General features: G+C 39.3%; 1 protein-coding gene across 1 annotated transcript in view; it reads right to left on the bottom strand.

Annotated features, from left to right (window-relative positions):
* Positions 1-17,842, bottom strand: part of LOC122814051 (RING finger protein 112-like) — a 1,095,042-nt gene that overhangs the window by 17,308 nt on the left and 1,059,892 nt on the right. Inside the window, exon 10 of the mRNA XM_044086654.1 lies at positions 12,703-12,756. Coding sequence (XP_043942589.1) covers positions 12,703-12,756 — 54 coding nt within the window. The remainder of the gene's footprint in view (positions 1-12,702; positions 12,757-17,842) is intronic.

The following is a 17,842-nucleotide window of genomic DNA, read 5'->3' as shown; positions in this document are numbered from 1 at the left end:
CCAGTGAGATTAGTTTATGGTCTGATCTTACCAGTGAGGGATACACTTCTGGTCTGGAGCATAGAGTCCTCATGTTGGTGATGATCAGATCAGGTCCAGTATGTTTTCCCCTCTTGTGGGAGTGGTAACAATTTGTTCCATAGCATTTGAGTTTATAAATTCTAGGAACCTTTGGGCTAGGGTGTTGGAGCTAGAGTAATGCTCCCAGTCTATGTTTGGGTAGTTGAAGTCGCCCAATATAATGGTGTTTGGAGAGACCTTCATATTTTTCAGTGTTCTCAGGAAGGCCGAGTGGGGTTCCTGGGTTTGGGAGGGTGGTCTGTAGCAGGCTATAAACTGGAAGGCAGTTTTACCCACTGTTAGTTGCACATGGATAGTCTCTGATGCTTCGTGCTGTGCCACCAACCTGGATGTGTGGGTATCTTTGACAAATATTGATACTCCCCCTCCTTTTGTGGTTCGGTCCAAGTTTTGGAGCCGAAAAGCATGGTATGAGGTATAACCTGGTAGTGCTGGGGTGCTCTCGGGATCCTTGAACCAGGTTTCTGTTACTGCACAGATATCGATGTTCTCCATGCTAAGGAGAGTTTCGAGTGCGTGCATCTTGATGTTTAGACTTCTGGCGTTGAGTAGCATTACTCTTAGTTTCTTATTCCTTGTGATACCTATGGAGGTGGGTTTGTCTTTTGAGCCTTGCCTAAAAAAGGCACTATGGGGGTAGCAAGAGCCTTTGCCAATATCCGAAAGCCCAGGGGGTGACAGGTGCAAGCCGTCCCTAGCGAAGCATCGTGGCTTGTCGAGCATGTCATCCCAGGCTAACAGGCATTGGATCCCCTTTGAATGACACCAATACTTAAGCCAATTGTTGAAATTGATCATCTTGTCTTCATATTGTGGCATCATTCTTGGTGAGGGTAAGATGCTACTCAAGATCAGGGTCATACCGGCCTGGGCTACATGCATGTTGTCCAGGGAGGTATGTCTCAGGTCATTCACACCAGCATGGACAATGACTGAGTCATATTTTTACTTGCCTTGGAGTGACCTGAGTGCTTGTGTTATGTGGTGAATTCTAGCGCCCGACAGGCAGCTCCCCGTGACCTTTTCCTTGTTCAGCCTGGTGAGCGGGACGTCAGTGTGCCTGACGATAGTCACCTATTACAAGTGTATCAGGTGTGTTGTTTAGCCTTAAGGGCTGTGACTGTTTGGCACACTGGCTTTGTGAGCTATGTGTTGCACGTGTTTTGTTTTGGGGTAGCGGTTGCTTGGGTGTCTGCTTTGGAGGTCTCTGCTGCTTAGGCAGATTTTTATTTAGAGCCTCCAAGTATGTTTTTGTTTGTTTATGTGTTTGGTTTGCTGTCGTGGTAGGTCTATGTGAGACTGAAATTGTAGTGAGTGTGGCTTCCTTCTCCTCCTGACTGGTTTCGCCAGTACTGAGTTGAGAGAGCTTTGCCTCCAGTATGGCTATATGGTTGCATCTCTCACATGTGTTGGAATTTGTTGGGAGGAGGAGAGGGTTGTCTGTGTACATGAGGCAGTAGTAACATTCCCTCAAGATTCCCAGATTCACCAGCTGGACCGGAGAGGAGATTGACAACTGACCTTTGGACATGCTAGAATAGTATTGGGAATTTCTTTATAATTGAAAAAAGGGCCAATGGGGAACAAGGTACTCAAGGGGAGTTTGTGAGGGTGTAGTGCTTTTAATTTTTTAGTGCTGACTTATATAATTGCTTTAGTGAGCAAGTGCCAGGTATCTTAAATGCAATGTGTTACAGGTAACTTAAATGCAAAAACGACAAACAGTAGCTTTCTTTCAAGTGAAACAAGGAAATAAGTACTGTAAGCAATGCAGATATCACTAGGGATCCACAGAAGCGCTGAAAAGCCACGTTTTAGGTGGAATTAGCGTTTCAGGGAAGTAACAAGCAAACAACAATACTTGTCTATTTCATTACCACAATTTTTCATTGCAGCACAGTCCATCAAGACCAACTCATCAAGTCCTAAAGCATCAAAACACTACAAAACTACTAAAAACCACAGCAATCCCCATAATTAAACAGATAAATTACTAAAAACCACAGGAACCCTGCCCCATCATTAAAAGGACTAATTACTAAAAACCACAACAAACTCCCCATCCTTAAATAGATAAATTACTAAAAAACAGAGAACCCCATCATTAAATAGGTAAATTACTAAAACCCACAGTAACCCTGCCCCATCATTAAATAGGTTAATTACTAAAAACCACAGCAACCACCCAACATTAAATAGATAAATTCCTAAAAATCAAAGCAATTCTCATACCATTAAATAGATAAATTCCTAAAAACCACAACAGCCCCCTATCATTATATAGACAAATTACTAAGAACTACAGCAACCATGCCCATCATTAGAGTTAAATTACTAAAAAACACAGCAACCCCCCTATATCATTAAATAAATTACTTAAAACCACAGCAACCATGACCTCATAATTAAATAAATTACTAAAAACCACAGCAACCCCCATCATTAAATAAATTGCTAAAAACCACAGCAACCCACATCATTAAATAGATAAATTACTAAAAACCATAGCAACCCCATCATTAAATAGATAAATAGATACATTAGAGAAAACTGCAGCAACCACGCCCAGTTGTTAAATAGGTACATCAACAAACACCCAGCAACCCTGCCCCCCACTATTAAGTAGATAAATTACTAAAAATTACAGCTCAAAAAGTGTGTGTGTCAGCTACCTGGGCAGGGACACGAAGCACTGGTTGGACAGAAAGAGTGTAGGAGGACTTGGCTTGCAGTCTTGGCTAAGGAATCAACTCTATAGCTGTGCCAGTGGGGAATCTTATTGGGGATCTGGAGAAAAAGGGAGAAACCAGCCCCGGACTGACTGTGATCTCTGTGTGCACTTAAGGGAAATTGCACTTAATGCAGAGAGTTGCATCTGGAAATACTGTGTGTACCTGTCATCCTCACATTGAGAATGTCCCCCACTGTTGCCAGTGGTGAGGATTAAAGCTCTTTGATTACTAATCAGATGGTGGGGCATCACAACAACAATCCCCCATCATTAAATAGACTAAAAACACAGCAACTCCCATTGTTAAATAAATTCCTAAAAACACAGCAATCCACCCCCATCATTAAATAGATACATTTCATGATCGCACAACAATGGGAGTAAGGTAACTTTCTTACATTCGCAGCTACCAGGTAATGATGAAGCTTCAGTGAACCTAGAGATCAATGGATTTTGGTTGTAGTGAATTATACTCTGACAAGAGCACAATTGACAAACCAAGTGACTGTTTCCGTGTGTGTGTGAGACAGAGAGGCACACACACACACACACACATATATATGTACATATATATATATATATAATATCTATCTATATATATATATATATATATATTTGTAAACATAAACACACACATATAGGATCTATAATGAAATTTCAATTTACAGTATATCTAGGGATACATTTAACCCTTTGTATGCTGACAAAAAAAAAAAAAACACAATAAAACAAGGTCACTGTAAGGAGGCACGACCTCCTGCACTCCCACCCTCCCCTCCCTCTGCTACTTTAATGCACCAACTCCAGTATCACATGACAGTGCGTAAAAAAAGCAAAGTTCTGTAACCACTATATATGATTGTGCACAGACCACCAACAGCACCAGAAACCCAAATCAGTGTAAGAGAATCTAAATATTCGCTTACACTACAAAACACAAAGCAATCATTTTTATACAAAACACTCACTCACACACTCAAAACCACATACATATAATTGAAACTAAAATAAAAACGCCCTTACACTACTACACAAAAAGAAATGCACAGGACTGAACACTTGCAAAAACTGCTGTGTTAACCATCTGTCTAATAAAGAAAATCTGATGTTCTACCATCTACATTCTGAGAATCTGACTAGAATTTCACTGATAGTAGCTGGTTTGTTTCTATCTGATGGTTCCATTCTCCCTGGACACTGGACATTGAGAAACACTGTATGGGCATCCCAGGTAAAATATGACATGCCTATTATCAGGATTTGGGGTAGAGGGCCAAAGGTCTGGGCTGGCTAGTATCCGGTCTGCCTAACATCTATGTTGCCTTTGAATTGTTTTCTGGTATACTGCAGTGTATTTCAATGAATTACGTTTGAATTGTTTTCTGGTATATGCAGTGTATTATTTCAGTGAGTTACTTTTGAAATGTTTTCTGGTATATGCAGTGTATTATTTCAATAAGTTACTTTTGAATTGTTTTCTGCTATACTGCAGTGTATTATTTCAATGAGTTACTTTTGAATTGTTTTCGGTATACTGCAGTGCATTATTTCAATGAGTTACTTTTGAATTGTTTTCTGGTATACTGCAGTGCATTATTCCAATGAGTTACTTTTGAATTGTTTTCTGGTATACTGCAGTGTATTATTTCAGTAAGTTATTTTTGAATTGTTTTCTGGTATACCGCAGTGTATTATTTCAGTGAGTTACTTTTGAATTGTTTTCTAGTATACTGCAGTGTATTATTTCAATAAGTTACTTTTGAATTGTTTTCTGGTATATGCAGTGTGTTATTTCAGTGAGTTACTTTTGGACTGTTTTCTGGTATACTGCACTGTATTATTTCAATGAGTCACTTTTGAATTGTTTTTGGTATACTGCAGTGTATTATTGCAATGAGTTACTTTTCAATTGTTTTCGGTATACTGCAGTGTATTATTTCAATGAGTTACTTTTGAATTGTTTTCGGTATACTGCAGTGTATTATTTCAGTGAGTTACTTTTGAATTGTTTTCTGGTATACTACAGTGTATTTCAGTGAGTTACTTTTGAATTGTTTTCTGGTATACTGCAGTGTATTATTTCAATAAGTTACTTTTGAATTGTTTTCTGGTATATGCAGTGTATTACTTCAGTGAGTTACTTTTGAACTCTTTTCTGGTATACTGCAGTGTATTATTTCAATGAGTTACTTTTGAATTGTTTTCTGGTATACTGCAGTGTATGATTTCAATGATTTACTTTTGAATTGTTTTCAGTATACTGCAGTGCATTACTTCAATGAGTTACTTTTGAATTGTTTTCGGTATACTGCAGTGTATTATTCCAATGAGTTACTTTTGAATTGTTTTCGGTATACTGCAGTGTATTATTTCAATGAGTTACTTTTGAATTGTTTTCTGGTATACTGCAGTGTATTATTTCAGTGAGTTACTTTTGAATTGTTTTCTGGTACACTGCAGTGTATTATTTCAATGAGTTACTTTTGAATTGTTTTCTGGTATACTGCAGTGTATTATTTCAATGAGTTACTTTTGAATTGTTTTCGGTATACTGCAGTGTATTATTTCAATGAGTTACTTTTGAATTGTTTTCGGTATACTGCAGTGTATTATTTCAGTGAGTTACTTTTGAATTGTTTTCTGGTATACTGCAGTGTATTATTTCAGTGAGTTACTTTTGAATTGTTTTCTGGTATACTGCAGTGGATTATTTCAATAAGTTAATTTTGAATTGTTTTCTGGTATATGCAGTGTATTATTTCAGTGAGTTACTTTTGAACTGTTTTCTGGTATAGTGCAGTGTATTATTTCAATGAGTCACTTTTCAATTGTTTTCGGTATACTGCAGTGTATTATTTCATTGAGTTACTTTTGAATTGTTTTCGGTATACTGCAGTGTATTATTTCAATGAGTTACTTTTGAATAGTTTTCTGGTACACTGCAGTGTATTATTTCATTGAGTTACTTTTGAATTGTTTTCGGTATACTGCAGTGTATTATTTCAATGAGTTACTTTTGAATAGTTTTCTGGTACACTGCAGTGTATTATTTCAATTAGTTACTTTTGAATTGTTTTCTGGTATACTGCAGTGTATTATTTCAATGAGTTACTTTTGAATTGTTTACGGTATACTGCAGTGTATTATTTCAATGAGTTACTTTTGAATTGTTTTCTGATATACTGGAGTGTATTGTTTCATTGAGTTACTTTTGAATTGTTTTCGGTATACTGCTGTGTATTATTTCAATAAGGTACTTTTGAATTGTGTTCTGGTATACTGCAGTGTATTATTTCAATGAGTTACTTTTGAATTGTTTTCTGTATACTGCAGTGCTTTATTCCAATGAGTTACTTTTGAATTGTTTTCTGGTATACTGCAGTGCATTATTGCAATGAGTTACTTTTGAATTGTTTTCCGGTATATGCAGTGTATTATTTCAGTGAGTTACTTTTGAACTGTTTTCTGGTATACTGCAGTGTATTATTTCAATGAGTTACTTTTGAATTGTTTTGTGGTATACTGCAGTGTATTATTTCAATGAGTTACTTTTGAATTGTTTTCGGTATACTGCAGTGTATTATTTCAGTGATTTACTTTTGAATTGTTTTCAGTATAATGCAGTCTATTATTTCAGTGAGTTACTTTTGAATTGTTTTCTGGTATACTGCAGTGTATTATTTCAGTGAGTTACTTTTGAATTGTTTTCTGGTATACTGCAGTGTATTATTTCAATAAGTTACTTTTGAACTCTTTTCTGGTATACTGCAGTGTATTATTTCAATGAGTTATTTTTGAATTGTTTTGTGGTATACTGCAGTGTATTATTTCAGTGAGTTACTTTTGAATTGTTTTCTGGTACACTGCAGTGTATTATTTCAATGAGTTACTTTTGAATTGTTTTCTGGTATACTGCAGTGTATTATTTCAATGAGTTACTTTTGAATTGTTTTCGGTATACTGCAGTGTATTATTTCAATGAGTTACTTTTGAATTGTTTTCTAGTATACTGCAGTGTATTATTTCAATGAGTTACTTTTGAATTGTTTTTGGTATACTGCAGTGTATTATGTCAATAAGGTACTTTTGAATTGTTTTCTGGTATACTGCAGTGTATTATTTCAATGAGTTACTTTTGAATTGTTTTCGGTATACTGCAGTGCATTATTCCAATGAGTTACTTTTTAATTGTTTTCGGTATACTGCAGTGTATTATTCCAATGAGTTACTTTTGAATTGTTTTCTGGTATACTGCAGTGCATTATTTCAATGAGTTATTTTTGAATTGTTTTCTGGTATACTGCAGCGTATTATTTCAATGAGTTACTTTTGAATTGTTTTCGGTATACTGCAGTGTATTATTTCAATGAGTTACTTTTGAATTGTTTTCTGGTATACTGCAGTGTATTATTTCAATGAGTTACTTTTGAATTGTTTTCGGTGTACTGCAGTGTATTATTTCAATAAGGTACTTTTGAATTGTTTTCTGGTATACTGCAGTGTATTATTTCAATGAGTTACTTTTGAATTGTTTTCTGTATACTGCAGTACTTTATTCCAATGAGTTACTTTTGAATTGTTTTCTGGTATACTGCAGTGCATTATTCCAATGAGTTACTTTTGAATTGTTTTCTGGTATACTGCAGTGTATTATTTTAGTGAGTTATTTTTGAATTGTTTTCTGGTATACCGCAGTGTATTATTTCAGTGAGTTACTTTTGATTTGTTTTGTAGTATACTGCAGTGTATTATTTCAATAAGTTACTTTTGAATTGTTTTCTGGTATATGCAGTGTATTATTTCAGTGAGTTACTTTTGGACTGTTTTCTGGTGGACTGCAGTGTATTATTTCAATGAGTCACTTTTGAATTGTTTTCGGTATACTGCAGTGTATTATTGCAATGAGTTACTTTTGAATTGTTTTCGGTATACTGCAGTATATTATTTCAGTGATTTACTTTTGAATTGTTTTCTGGTATACTGCAGTGTATTATTTCAGTGAGTTACTTTTGAATTGTTTTCTGGTATATGCAGTGTATTATTTCAGTGAGTTACTTTTGAACTCTTTTCTGGTATACTGCAGTGTATTATTTCAATGAGTTACTTTTGAATTGTTTTCTGGTATACTGCAGTGTGTTATTTCAGTGAGTTACTTTTGAATTGTTTTCTGGTATATGCAGTGTATTATTTCAGTGAGTTACTTTTGAACTGTTTTCTGGTATACTGCAGTGTATTATTGCAATGAGTTACTTTTGAATTGTTTTCGGTATACTGCAGTATATTATTTCAGTGATTTACTTTTGAATTGTTTTCTGGTATACTGCAGTGTATTATTTCAATGAGTTACTTTTGAATTGTTTTCGGTGTACTGCAGTGTATTATTTCAATAAGGTACTTTTGAATTGTTTTCTGGTATACTGCAGTGTATTATTTCAATGAGTTACTTTTGAATTGTTTTCTGTATACTGCAGTGTATTATTTCAGTGACTTACTTTTGAATTGTTTTCTGGTATACTGCAGTGTATTATTGCAATGAGTTACTTTTGAATTGTTTTCGGTATACTGCAGTGTATTATTTGAATGAGTTACTTTTGAATTGTTTTCAGTATACTGCAGTGTATTATTTCAATGAGTTACTTTTGAATTGTTTTCGGTATACTGCAGTGCATTATTCCAATGAGTTACTTTTGAATTGTTTTCTGCTATACTGCAGTGTATTATTTAAACAAGTTACTTTTGAATTGTTTTCGGTATACTGCATTGCATTATTTCAATGAGTTACTTTTGAATTGTTTTCTGCTATACTGTAGTGTATTATTTCAAAGAGTTACTTTTGAATTGTTTTCTGGTATACTGCAGTGTATTATTTCAATTAGTTACTTTTGAAATGTTTTCTGGTATACTGCAGTGTACTATTTCAATTAGTTACTTTTGAAATGTTTTCTGGTATACTGCAGTGTATTATTTCAATGAGTTACTTTTTAATTGTTTTCTGGTATACTGCAGTGTATTATTTCAGTGATTTACTTTTAAATTGTTTTCGGTATAGTGCAGTGTATTATTTCAATGAGTTACTTTTGAATTGTTTTCTAGTATACTGCAGTGTATTATTTCAATGAGTTACTTTTGAATTGTTTTCGGTGTATTGCAGTGTATTATTTCAATGAGTTACTTTTGAATTGTTTTCTGGTATACTGCAGTGTATTATTTCAATGAGTTACTTTTTAAATGTTTTCTGGTATACTGCAGTGTATTATTTCAATGATTTAGTTTTGAAATATTTTCTGGTACACTGCAGTGTATTATTTTAATGAGTTACTTTTGAATTGTTTTCGGTATACTGCAGTGTATTATTTCAATGAGTTACTTTTTTATTGTTTTCTGGTATACTGAAGTGTATTATTTCAATGAGTTACTTTTGAATTGTTTTCTGGGGGTTGCTGTGAAGATGCTAGGAGGAGGCTGGGCATTGCTTGACGCGAGACCAAAAGCTTATGGAGCTTCACAGGTGCCTGGAGGTTTCTGCTCTATGGAATAAAATTTTACTGCTGAAAGCAACCCAATGCTCACAAAAGAAAAAGGGTCATCTTACCCTGGACAAAGCCATCAATACAGGTGATAGATCATTTGGTAAAATCTAATAACCACAAACACATTTGCTTACCTTTTTCAGGGACATCATGAAAAAGCTATGAATGTACCACAGTCGAAAAAAAGTTAAAGTACAATTCACAACAATTAGTAATAGAATGAGTTTCCACGTTGGTAATTATCACTTTGCAAGTCAGACAGATGGCACAGTCAGACTGATGACAGACTGCGGTGATGCAGCAGAAAAGAGTCACAGATGGAATGAGCTGCTGTCCCTTCTAATGGATAGCCACTGTGTGAAGAAGGCTTCAGTGCTCTCCAGGGAAGTCTAAAACACTGGACAGCTGCCTGCATTTATTTCTCATCTGTAATGACTCATACTGCAGCCGCAGTCCCTATGATGACCATCTCCCCTCACCTCCATGGTTCCTGTTTGATGGCTACGCTACCTGTACATAGTTGTCGTACTCATTCTGCAAGGCTAGGGCCGGGCATCCTCTGGCAATACAAAACACTAATGTCCATGCATTCCTGTTTAATCATTCTCATTGGCCCATTTGTTCCCAGCAGTGAGAGTCAGATGGTAGGATTCAGGTTACAGACCAGGTCCTGTGGAGGGGTGTAATCCAAGAGCTGCTTCTCCCTCAGAGACTCCTTCAGGTTCATAGGTATGTACTAGGCTAATGACCACTACAGCTTTTACAAGTCTAGCTGTACAACACAAATGTGACCAACATGTTATATGCTTTAGACATTTATATAAGGGTGATTTTTACTGACTGCCTCTGTCCATCAGGGACATAGGTTCCAGACCAGGGGTGAATTTCCAGTTTCCCATCCACTGGCCCAAGTTACACTTAAATAGGGTAAGGGTGAGCCATTGCTTTATATGGATGAGGAGCTTATTCCAGGAATGGGAATTCTCTGAGATATACAACCATCCCTCCAGCATGTTCTGTTTACATTGCAAGCAAGATTTAGGTCCTTGGATCATGCAGTTCTGATGCTGTTTGTTTTGCAGATGTGAAGAGGACTAAAGCTCTGACTTGTTAATGAGCTGTTTCCTGTGTTAAGGATACATGGTTCGAATCTCTCCACCTTCATTTACCTGTTGTGTGACCTTGAGCAGGTAATTTAACCAGACTGTGCTTTGGGACAACTGGGAATTTGAGCTAAGCTTCTTGATGGACTCCTGGATTCCACACTCCCGTAAGCTCTACAACTGTTGCCCATCAGTGGGGAGTGTGCTTACACACACACACACACACACACACACACACACACACACACACACACACACACACACACACACACACACCTGCTTATGGCATGAAATGTGGTTGCAAGACTCATGTGCTTTGGGTGTAACATGCAGTGCTCCCACCAGGTGTTAACCTAGATGATGACCCACAGCCAACTCCTTCCTCCCAGGACAAGGCAGCTGGCAGTGACTGCTCACTCCCATCTTCCTAGTCTGCTCCCTCCAGCTTCTGTATTACTATTCCAACACAGGTCATCTAGGCTGCACTCAGGGCTGTGACAGAGGGGCAGACTCATGTTTGTTTACAGTTTCTTTATTTGTGACTTCATATGGGCACCCAATGCAAAGAACAGTTGCATAAGTCCTACTTACCTGTAACAGTATATGTATTCCTAGAAAACACTGCCTTACTGGCATTCAGCTAGAGCTACCCTGCTGCCCTCCTCTGGCAGACTGCTAAAATTCAGAGTCCCTCCCACTGCCTATCTGTGGGTATGGTGGACCAATCACCTGGCAGTATAGGCACTACCTTACAAATACGCAGACAGGACCTATTCCATTTCCTAGGGTTCGACAGGAAGACAAAACAGAAACAGAAGCTTTGCGAGCACCTATTGTTCCAAACCAAAAAAACATACACACAAACCATTAAAGGCTCTGAAGCAATGCTCAATGGCAACCCAAATGACCACATTATATACATCCAAAAACACTGATTTACTGGCATTTGGGTAGATCCCCAAAAGTTACCCAACTTGGAAGGAGGAAGGATAAGGGCCCAGGAGCCACTGGAGAATGGTCCTAGTGAAGCCTGCTGTGGATCTAAAAAAGCATCCATTCTGTAGTGTTTTGTAAAGGTATGGCCAGAGGACCAAGTTTCTGCTTATTGAATACTTCTAGAGTCTACTCCTTTGCAACATGCCACTGAAGAGGAAAAGGGCCTGGTAGAATGCACCTTTATCTTGCCTAAATTAGCCTTGCCAAGGTAGGAGTAAGAAAAAAGGATGCCAGAGGACAACCAATGATCAGTGGTTTGTTTAGAGACAGGCTAATCTTTCTTTGCCCCTGTGTAGGACATAAAAAGCCTTTCAGCCTTCCTGAAGGGTTTTGTTCTGTCAAGGCAGTACCTGAGCTGCTGGTGCACATCCAGGGCATGAAGTAGCCTCTACCCATTATTCTTGGGTTCTGGGAAGAATAGAGGAAGGTAATAAAACCCAAACAAGTTTCCGATCTGAACTCAGTAGCTGAGGAGATCCAGAGTAAGGAGCAGTCTTCCAAGAGATCCTTCCTCCTACTATGGCACTAGAAAACTGAATGGGTCCTGTCTGTGTGTTTGTAAGATTGTCCCTGTACAGCCAGGTGATTGGTCCATCACACCTACAGACAGGCAGTGGGAGGGACTGTGAGCTTTAATAGTCTGCCACAGAGGGTAGCTCAGCACTACTACCTGAATACCATTAAGGCACTGTGTTTGTTGAAGATCTCTAAATACTCCCACACATTCACCTGTCTGTCACTGGTCTGGGTATCCCTAACCTTTAAGGACAGTGTTCATCTGCTGGCACTAAAAAGCATAGCCAAGAAGGGCTACATCAAAGCTTTTATCCGTCTCTGACATGCCATTCTCTTACCAGCCATTTAAGAGCACAGACACTCAGCCTTGTAGCACATCCATGTGAATGCGATTTCAGCACAGTAAATACACAGCTAGCTGAATAAGACTGTGCGGGACACAAAAACCAACTGCATAAGATGCACGTTAGTTCCTTAAATCTAAGTCCAATATTAAGAAAACTTGTAGAACATAGGAGGCAATTCTCTAACTTGTATTCTGTGTTTAAATCTCACTTTATCCATCCCACAACACAACCACACCTGAGCCATCAATTCTTTTATATCAACAATTCTGAGATTGTGTCAAAGCTTGACTACACTTACAACAATCATTGAAAACTGACTTAATTAGATTAACTGGACTAACTTAAAGCTCACCTTACATAAATAACACTGCTAATTCACAAATGCATACAAGTTTTACCTCTAGGGGTGAAGAGAAGCCATACTCTGTTGTCTTCATTATTTCTGCAAATTTCTAGAAAAACAAAAATACAACAGAGTTAGCCAAACGTTACTGAGGTAGAAACACCCATAGAAACCTGCACTGAGTATAATGGGACAAAAGAAGCTAATATTTGCAAGCTAGATGGTACCTTAAACTGCAGTTGGAAGATTCATCTGACAGATGAAATATAATGCATTCACTACAGCTCATCCATTGTACAGTAAACACAAGCAGCACATCTAAACCTTACAGAAGCCATGAAATAAAACATTCAAACAAATAGCTAATCAATACTACAAATGTCACATATACTGTCTCACGTGTCAAATCATTCGTTTTTTGTGATTGCCTTCAATGCTGCTTGCCAGACATTAATGTTCAGTTTTCAATGCTGAAACTTTTGCCATGGCTGTGCCATTGTTTCTAAACAGGATGTAACAGCTGCTTTTTCTGAGAAAAAAATATTTATAAATTATTTATACTTTGTGGAGCTAGGTTATCTGAATGCAAAATATATCTGGATAGATGCCACAATTTGCTAATCATAAGAAAAGGATATTGTTGAATTATGTCCATATGAAACTAAAAGTAGACAAACCCAATTACTCAATGTTGTATCAAGGGGGGGGGGATCATTTTCTGTAGGGACCTCATCCCCATGTGGGGTATTCCACATCTTCAATCTCCCTTACATACATATACAAACCCCTCAATCACAGAACTGCAGAGAAAAGGAAAAAGTTAACACTGAACCATTGCGAGCACAGTTAACAGAAACAGCTCCAGCAGTAAAGTTCGACAGAAGAGAAACAGTAACCAATGAGTTACAACTCCTTCAAATGAGAATGACCGGTTGTAACTTTGTAACCTTCATAGCTGGGCACTTGTACATAAACCAGTCAAGGCTGCACCTCCTGTTACATGTGGCAATGTAACACTAAGGACATTGGCATCTTTGATACTATATAAAATATACGAACTATGACAAACTATAAAATAACATAAAAATGCTGTGGTCACAACAGATGAGAACAGCCTTTGTTTATTTAAGGTTAAGCGCTTTTCATTTGTTTAAAATAACAATCTTCTTCAGACCTATATTAAAAGATTTTTACAACCTCCTTATATACTTTAAACAACCCACCCTTTCATTCTAAAACTGGAAGTGGCATCATAATGTGCTTTAAACAAGGTTTAACATTCTAAATCACAAAATCTATGTTGCATTCACATATATAATACTATTAAAATGTTTAAATATAATTAAATTACATGGAACAAACTTTTATTATATGTATTGACCCATTCAGATTCGTATTAATACTTCACAATCATGCCATACATTTATACCGGCATATATCACTGGAAAATAATAATGACTATTATTAACTGAAACTATTATTATATATTAATATTCACCATCAAGGCTTTTCTTTACAGAAAAGTATGTGAAATAAAATGAAATAAAATATAATATTATAAAATATTTAAATTCCAACAAGTTCTACCCAAAGTGACACTGTATTCTTTTATCTAGATAATGCTGTTAACCTAAGGATGCTGCTGATTGTGTAATAATCGTTTAAACCTGGCCATACATAGGAGTGCAAAGAGAGCTGCCAGACCAATTCAGCTTTTTTCAAGTTGAAGCATCCATGGTCCACTGTATTCTTGCTCATTAATTTGCTGATATGCATGAGGTTAATAATCAAGAAATTAATTATTTGGATCTGAATTTGAGCAAGGATAGGATAGCTAAAAGATTTAGGGGCTAAAATACATATAAAACCAACATATTTTAATTCATTTTTACATTTTTCCAACTCACATCCTATCACAAATAAGAGGGCGGAAGTTAAATGCCAATATGTCCACGCTGCAAGGATGGCAACCCTGGATGTTGATTTTGAAATCGAATGTGAGGGATTGAGAAGTATGTTTAGCAAGAGAGAATATCCTGATCATATGATTTGAGAAGTATATGAGGAGGTTAGGACTAAAAGGAGCAATGGGCATTTTCCTCCCATTCCCAGTCACCAGACAAACAATTCTAGGGTTAGATCAATGAATAATGATCATGACTGGTCAGTAGCATTTGTAACTACCTTTAGTACACACTTTTATTTAATTAAAGCTATCATGCTAAAGAATTGGATGAATGTTAAGTTGTCTATCTCGCCTTCATTCTTGCTGGATGGGTTCGGAGCCGACCTCGGCTCCGACTCGGCCACTCTAAAAGCTCGAGAGTTGGTTCCACCGGCTCGAGGCTCCCCTTATATCCCACAATGCTAGGCGAGAGTTACCTCAGATCTCGTTTGCCGCTACAGCTATCGAGGTGTTGGTTTTCTACCGGTTCTTGGTAAGTGACTTTCTAGTGTACTTAGTCTATTAAAACCCCTTTAATTTTAATATTTTTACGTATTTCCCTTAGTTTAGAGAAATTCTTATCCCCTTTCTTTAAAATTCCTGTTTTTTTCCCTCAAGAACTTAAGTTCTTCCCTTGGGCCTTCAGGCCTTTTTTCTTTCCCTAGTGGAGAGTGTGTGTTATTTTTTTCTTTTTAAAACCTAGTTAGTGGTTTATTATTTTTTTAATTAGACAGGGTGTAATTAGTGTGTTTGTGACTGTGTGTGTGATTACACCTGTAGTTATGTCTAAAGAAGCAAAGGTCTCCGGATTCAAGAAGTGTGATGCGTGCTGTCAGAAAATGTCTCTGACAGACGCTCACACTTCTTGTGTCTACTGTCTGGGACCTTTGCACCTGCAGGACTCCTGTGCTGTGTGCCATGGCTTCAGCCCCAGGGTCCTGCAGGAAAGAAAAAATAAATTGATTTTAAGGGGCTTACTCAAGCCAGAGGATTCCCTTTCTGTATCTACAGGAAGCCCTCTAAGGCATCTAGGTCTTCGGCCCGACAACTGAGCCGAGACCTAAGGTTTCTAAACCTCTGCCTACATCGGCTCCGCTGGAGCCGATGAGTCTCAGTCCACAGTTTCTGTGGTTCCTCGCTCGGCTGGAGCCGAGGTATTAGAGTTCCGTGTCGGCTCACCAGACCTTCGGAGCCGACAACTAGGAAGAGGTCCAGGTCACCATCTCTTGGCTCCGCTCATTCGGCTCCAGGATCTCCCTGCTGTCTGAACGGAGCCAAAGATCTCACTCCTCTAGGTCATCGAGGTTGTCGGATCATGACCTTCAGAGGGTAGTGAGTCGACTTCTTAAGTCCGAGGCACTGGCCCAGATGCTTCAGAGCCCGACTCATCAGTTGATGCCTGCCCCGGTCCATCAATATATTCCTCCTTCGACTCTCTTGAGCTCGGAGCCGGGTCGCGTCGGAACCGAGACTGTGATAGCGTCGGAGCCGATACAATTGTCTTCGGCTCCGCCGGCTCCGATTTCTTCCTTGGAAGAATCTCGGCGCCGGACTTCCCTCATCGGCTCCGAGGGGGTGAGTGGCATCGGACCCTTGTCCGACCCCCCTCTCCCTCTCGGTGCTTCGGCGCTGGTGAGTTCGGCTCCAACATCGGCCTCGAGCCATCACTGTCGGTGCCGAGGGAGGTTCTTAGCTTCGGAGCGGGACCTCTGGCTTTGCCTGACAGGGGTGCATTCGAGGTCATGCGGAGTGTGTTAGAGCCTGGCTCTACTCCACAGTCGGCTCTGTCCGCCTCCCCTACGGTGCCTCAGGTCAAGCCGACTCACCCACGCACCCCGGCCCGCAGAGAGCCAGCTCCTCTGGAACCGCCTGTGGGGATTTCATCCTCTTCCGAGGCCTCTCCTGATTTGGCAGAAGAGCCCCCTCGGAAGAGGAAGTGTAAGAGGAAACACATTGACTCACCTGAGTCCATCACGTCTGACACAGATTTGGATGATTCTGAGGGTTCCCCGTTCCCCTTCTGAAGATGTCTCATTTGCAGACATACTAGAGATCCTGAAACAGAGGGGAAATTGGCCAGCCCTCAACCCTTCGGAGGATGAATCTGTGTACCTTTAGGCGTTTGGCTCTTGCCCTTCCACCTCCTGGGTGTCTCCCCCCTTTGACCCCCTCATGCAGGTGGTTGCTAAGAAGGCATGGACGGCTCCTGATTCAGTGGACCCCACTCCCAGGAGGCCCTCCAAGTTCATAACGGCACCAGCAGACAAACAGTTCTTAACAAAAGGAGTTTCTGTGGATGCTATGGTGGTAGCTGCTGCCACTAAGAAGGAGCTAGCTGATCCTTCAGTACCTGTCCATCCACCTAACAAGGAATCTAGGTCCATGGACAGGTACGGAAGCGGATGTTCTCGCCAGCGACATTTACCATGCTCGCTGAACTACCTATGCCATTTTACTCGCCTTCAAAGGGACTTGATCAAGGAAGCGAGTGAAATGTTAAAGGACCCTACAGCTGCGGGTTTTCAAGATAAGATGAATACGCAGCTGGCTACCCTTAACTCCATAACCAACTCCTCCATGCGCCTTCTCTTACGCGCTGATGGAGCGAGTAGAGCCGCAGGGACAGGTGTGGCCTTACGTAGGCATGCCTGGATGCGGCTATGCAATTTTATGGACCCTTCAAGACGTCTTTCACTAACTCCCCATTTGATGGATCATCTCTTTGGTCCTCAAGTGAAAGAAACCTTGACTAGGTGCGAAACTGATGGCAAGACCCTTTCTGCCGCCGGAGTCCGTTTTCTACTCCTTCTAGGCCTTACCCCAAAGGCCAGAAAGGTGGAAAGATGTGGTTCCGTAAACAATCTCAAGGGACTTCGCCTGACGACAGAGTCGCTTCTGCCAGAGGCAGAGGCGGGAATAACAATGGTAGACGTCGCCCTAGGGGCAGGGGGGGTCTGCAGAACCAGGGCAATCGGGAAGCCTTCCCTGACAAGCCCTTTCAGCATCCCTGAGGTGTTGCCCGACTGCCCACCTTCGGAGGCAGTCGGGGGAAGATTGTCACTGTACCCAGAAGCCTGGCTATCTCTGACTCAAGACAAATGGGTACAGTCCATCATTTCCAAGGCTATTCTATCCCCTTTCTTCGCATTCCAAATCAATCAAAAATCCCTTCCAGATGTTCCACCACCAAAGGGATCTAGCGGTTTTGGAGATTTCAAAACTGCTTGCAAAAGAGCAATTCAGCCAGTTC

The sequence above is a fragment of the Protopterus annectens genome, chromosome 10.part0, assembly GCF_019279795.1.
Source record: "Protopterus annectens isolate FY-2018-M chromosome 10.part0, PAN1.0, whole genome shotgun sequence".
NCBI classification, from domain to species: Eukaryota; Metazoa; Chordata; order Ceratodontiformes; family Protopteridae; genus Protopterus; species Protopterus annectens.
Note: the sequence above shows the minus strand (reverse complement) of the source record. Positions and strands in the feature narration are given on the sequence as shown.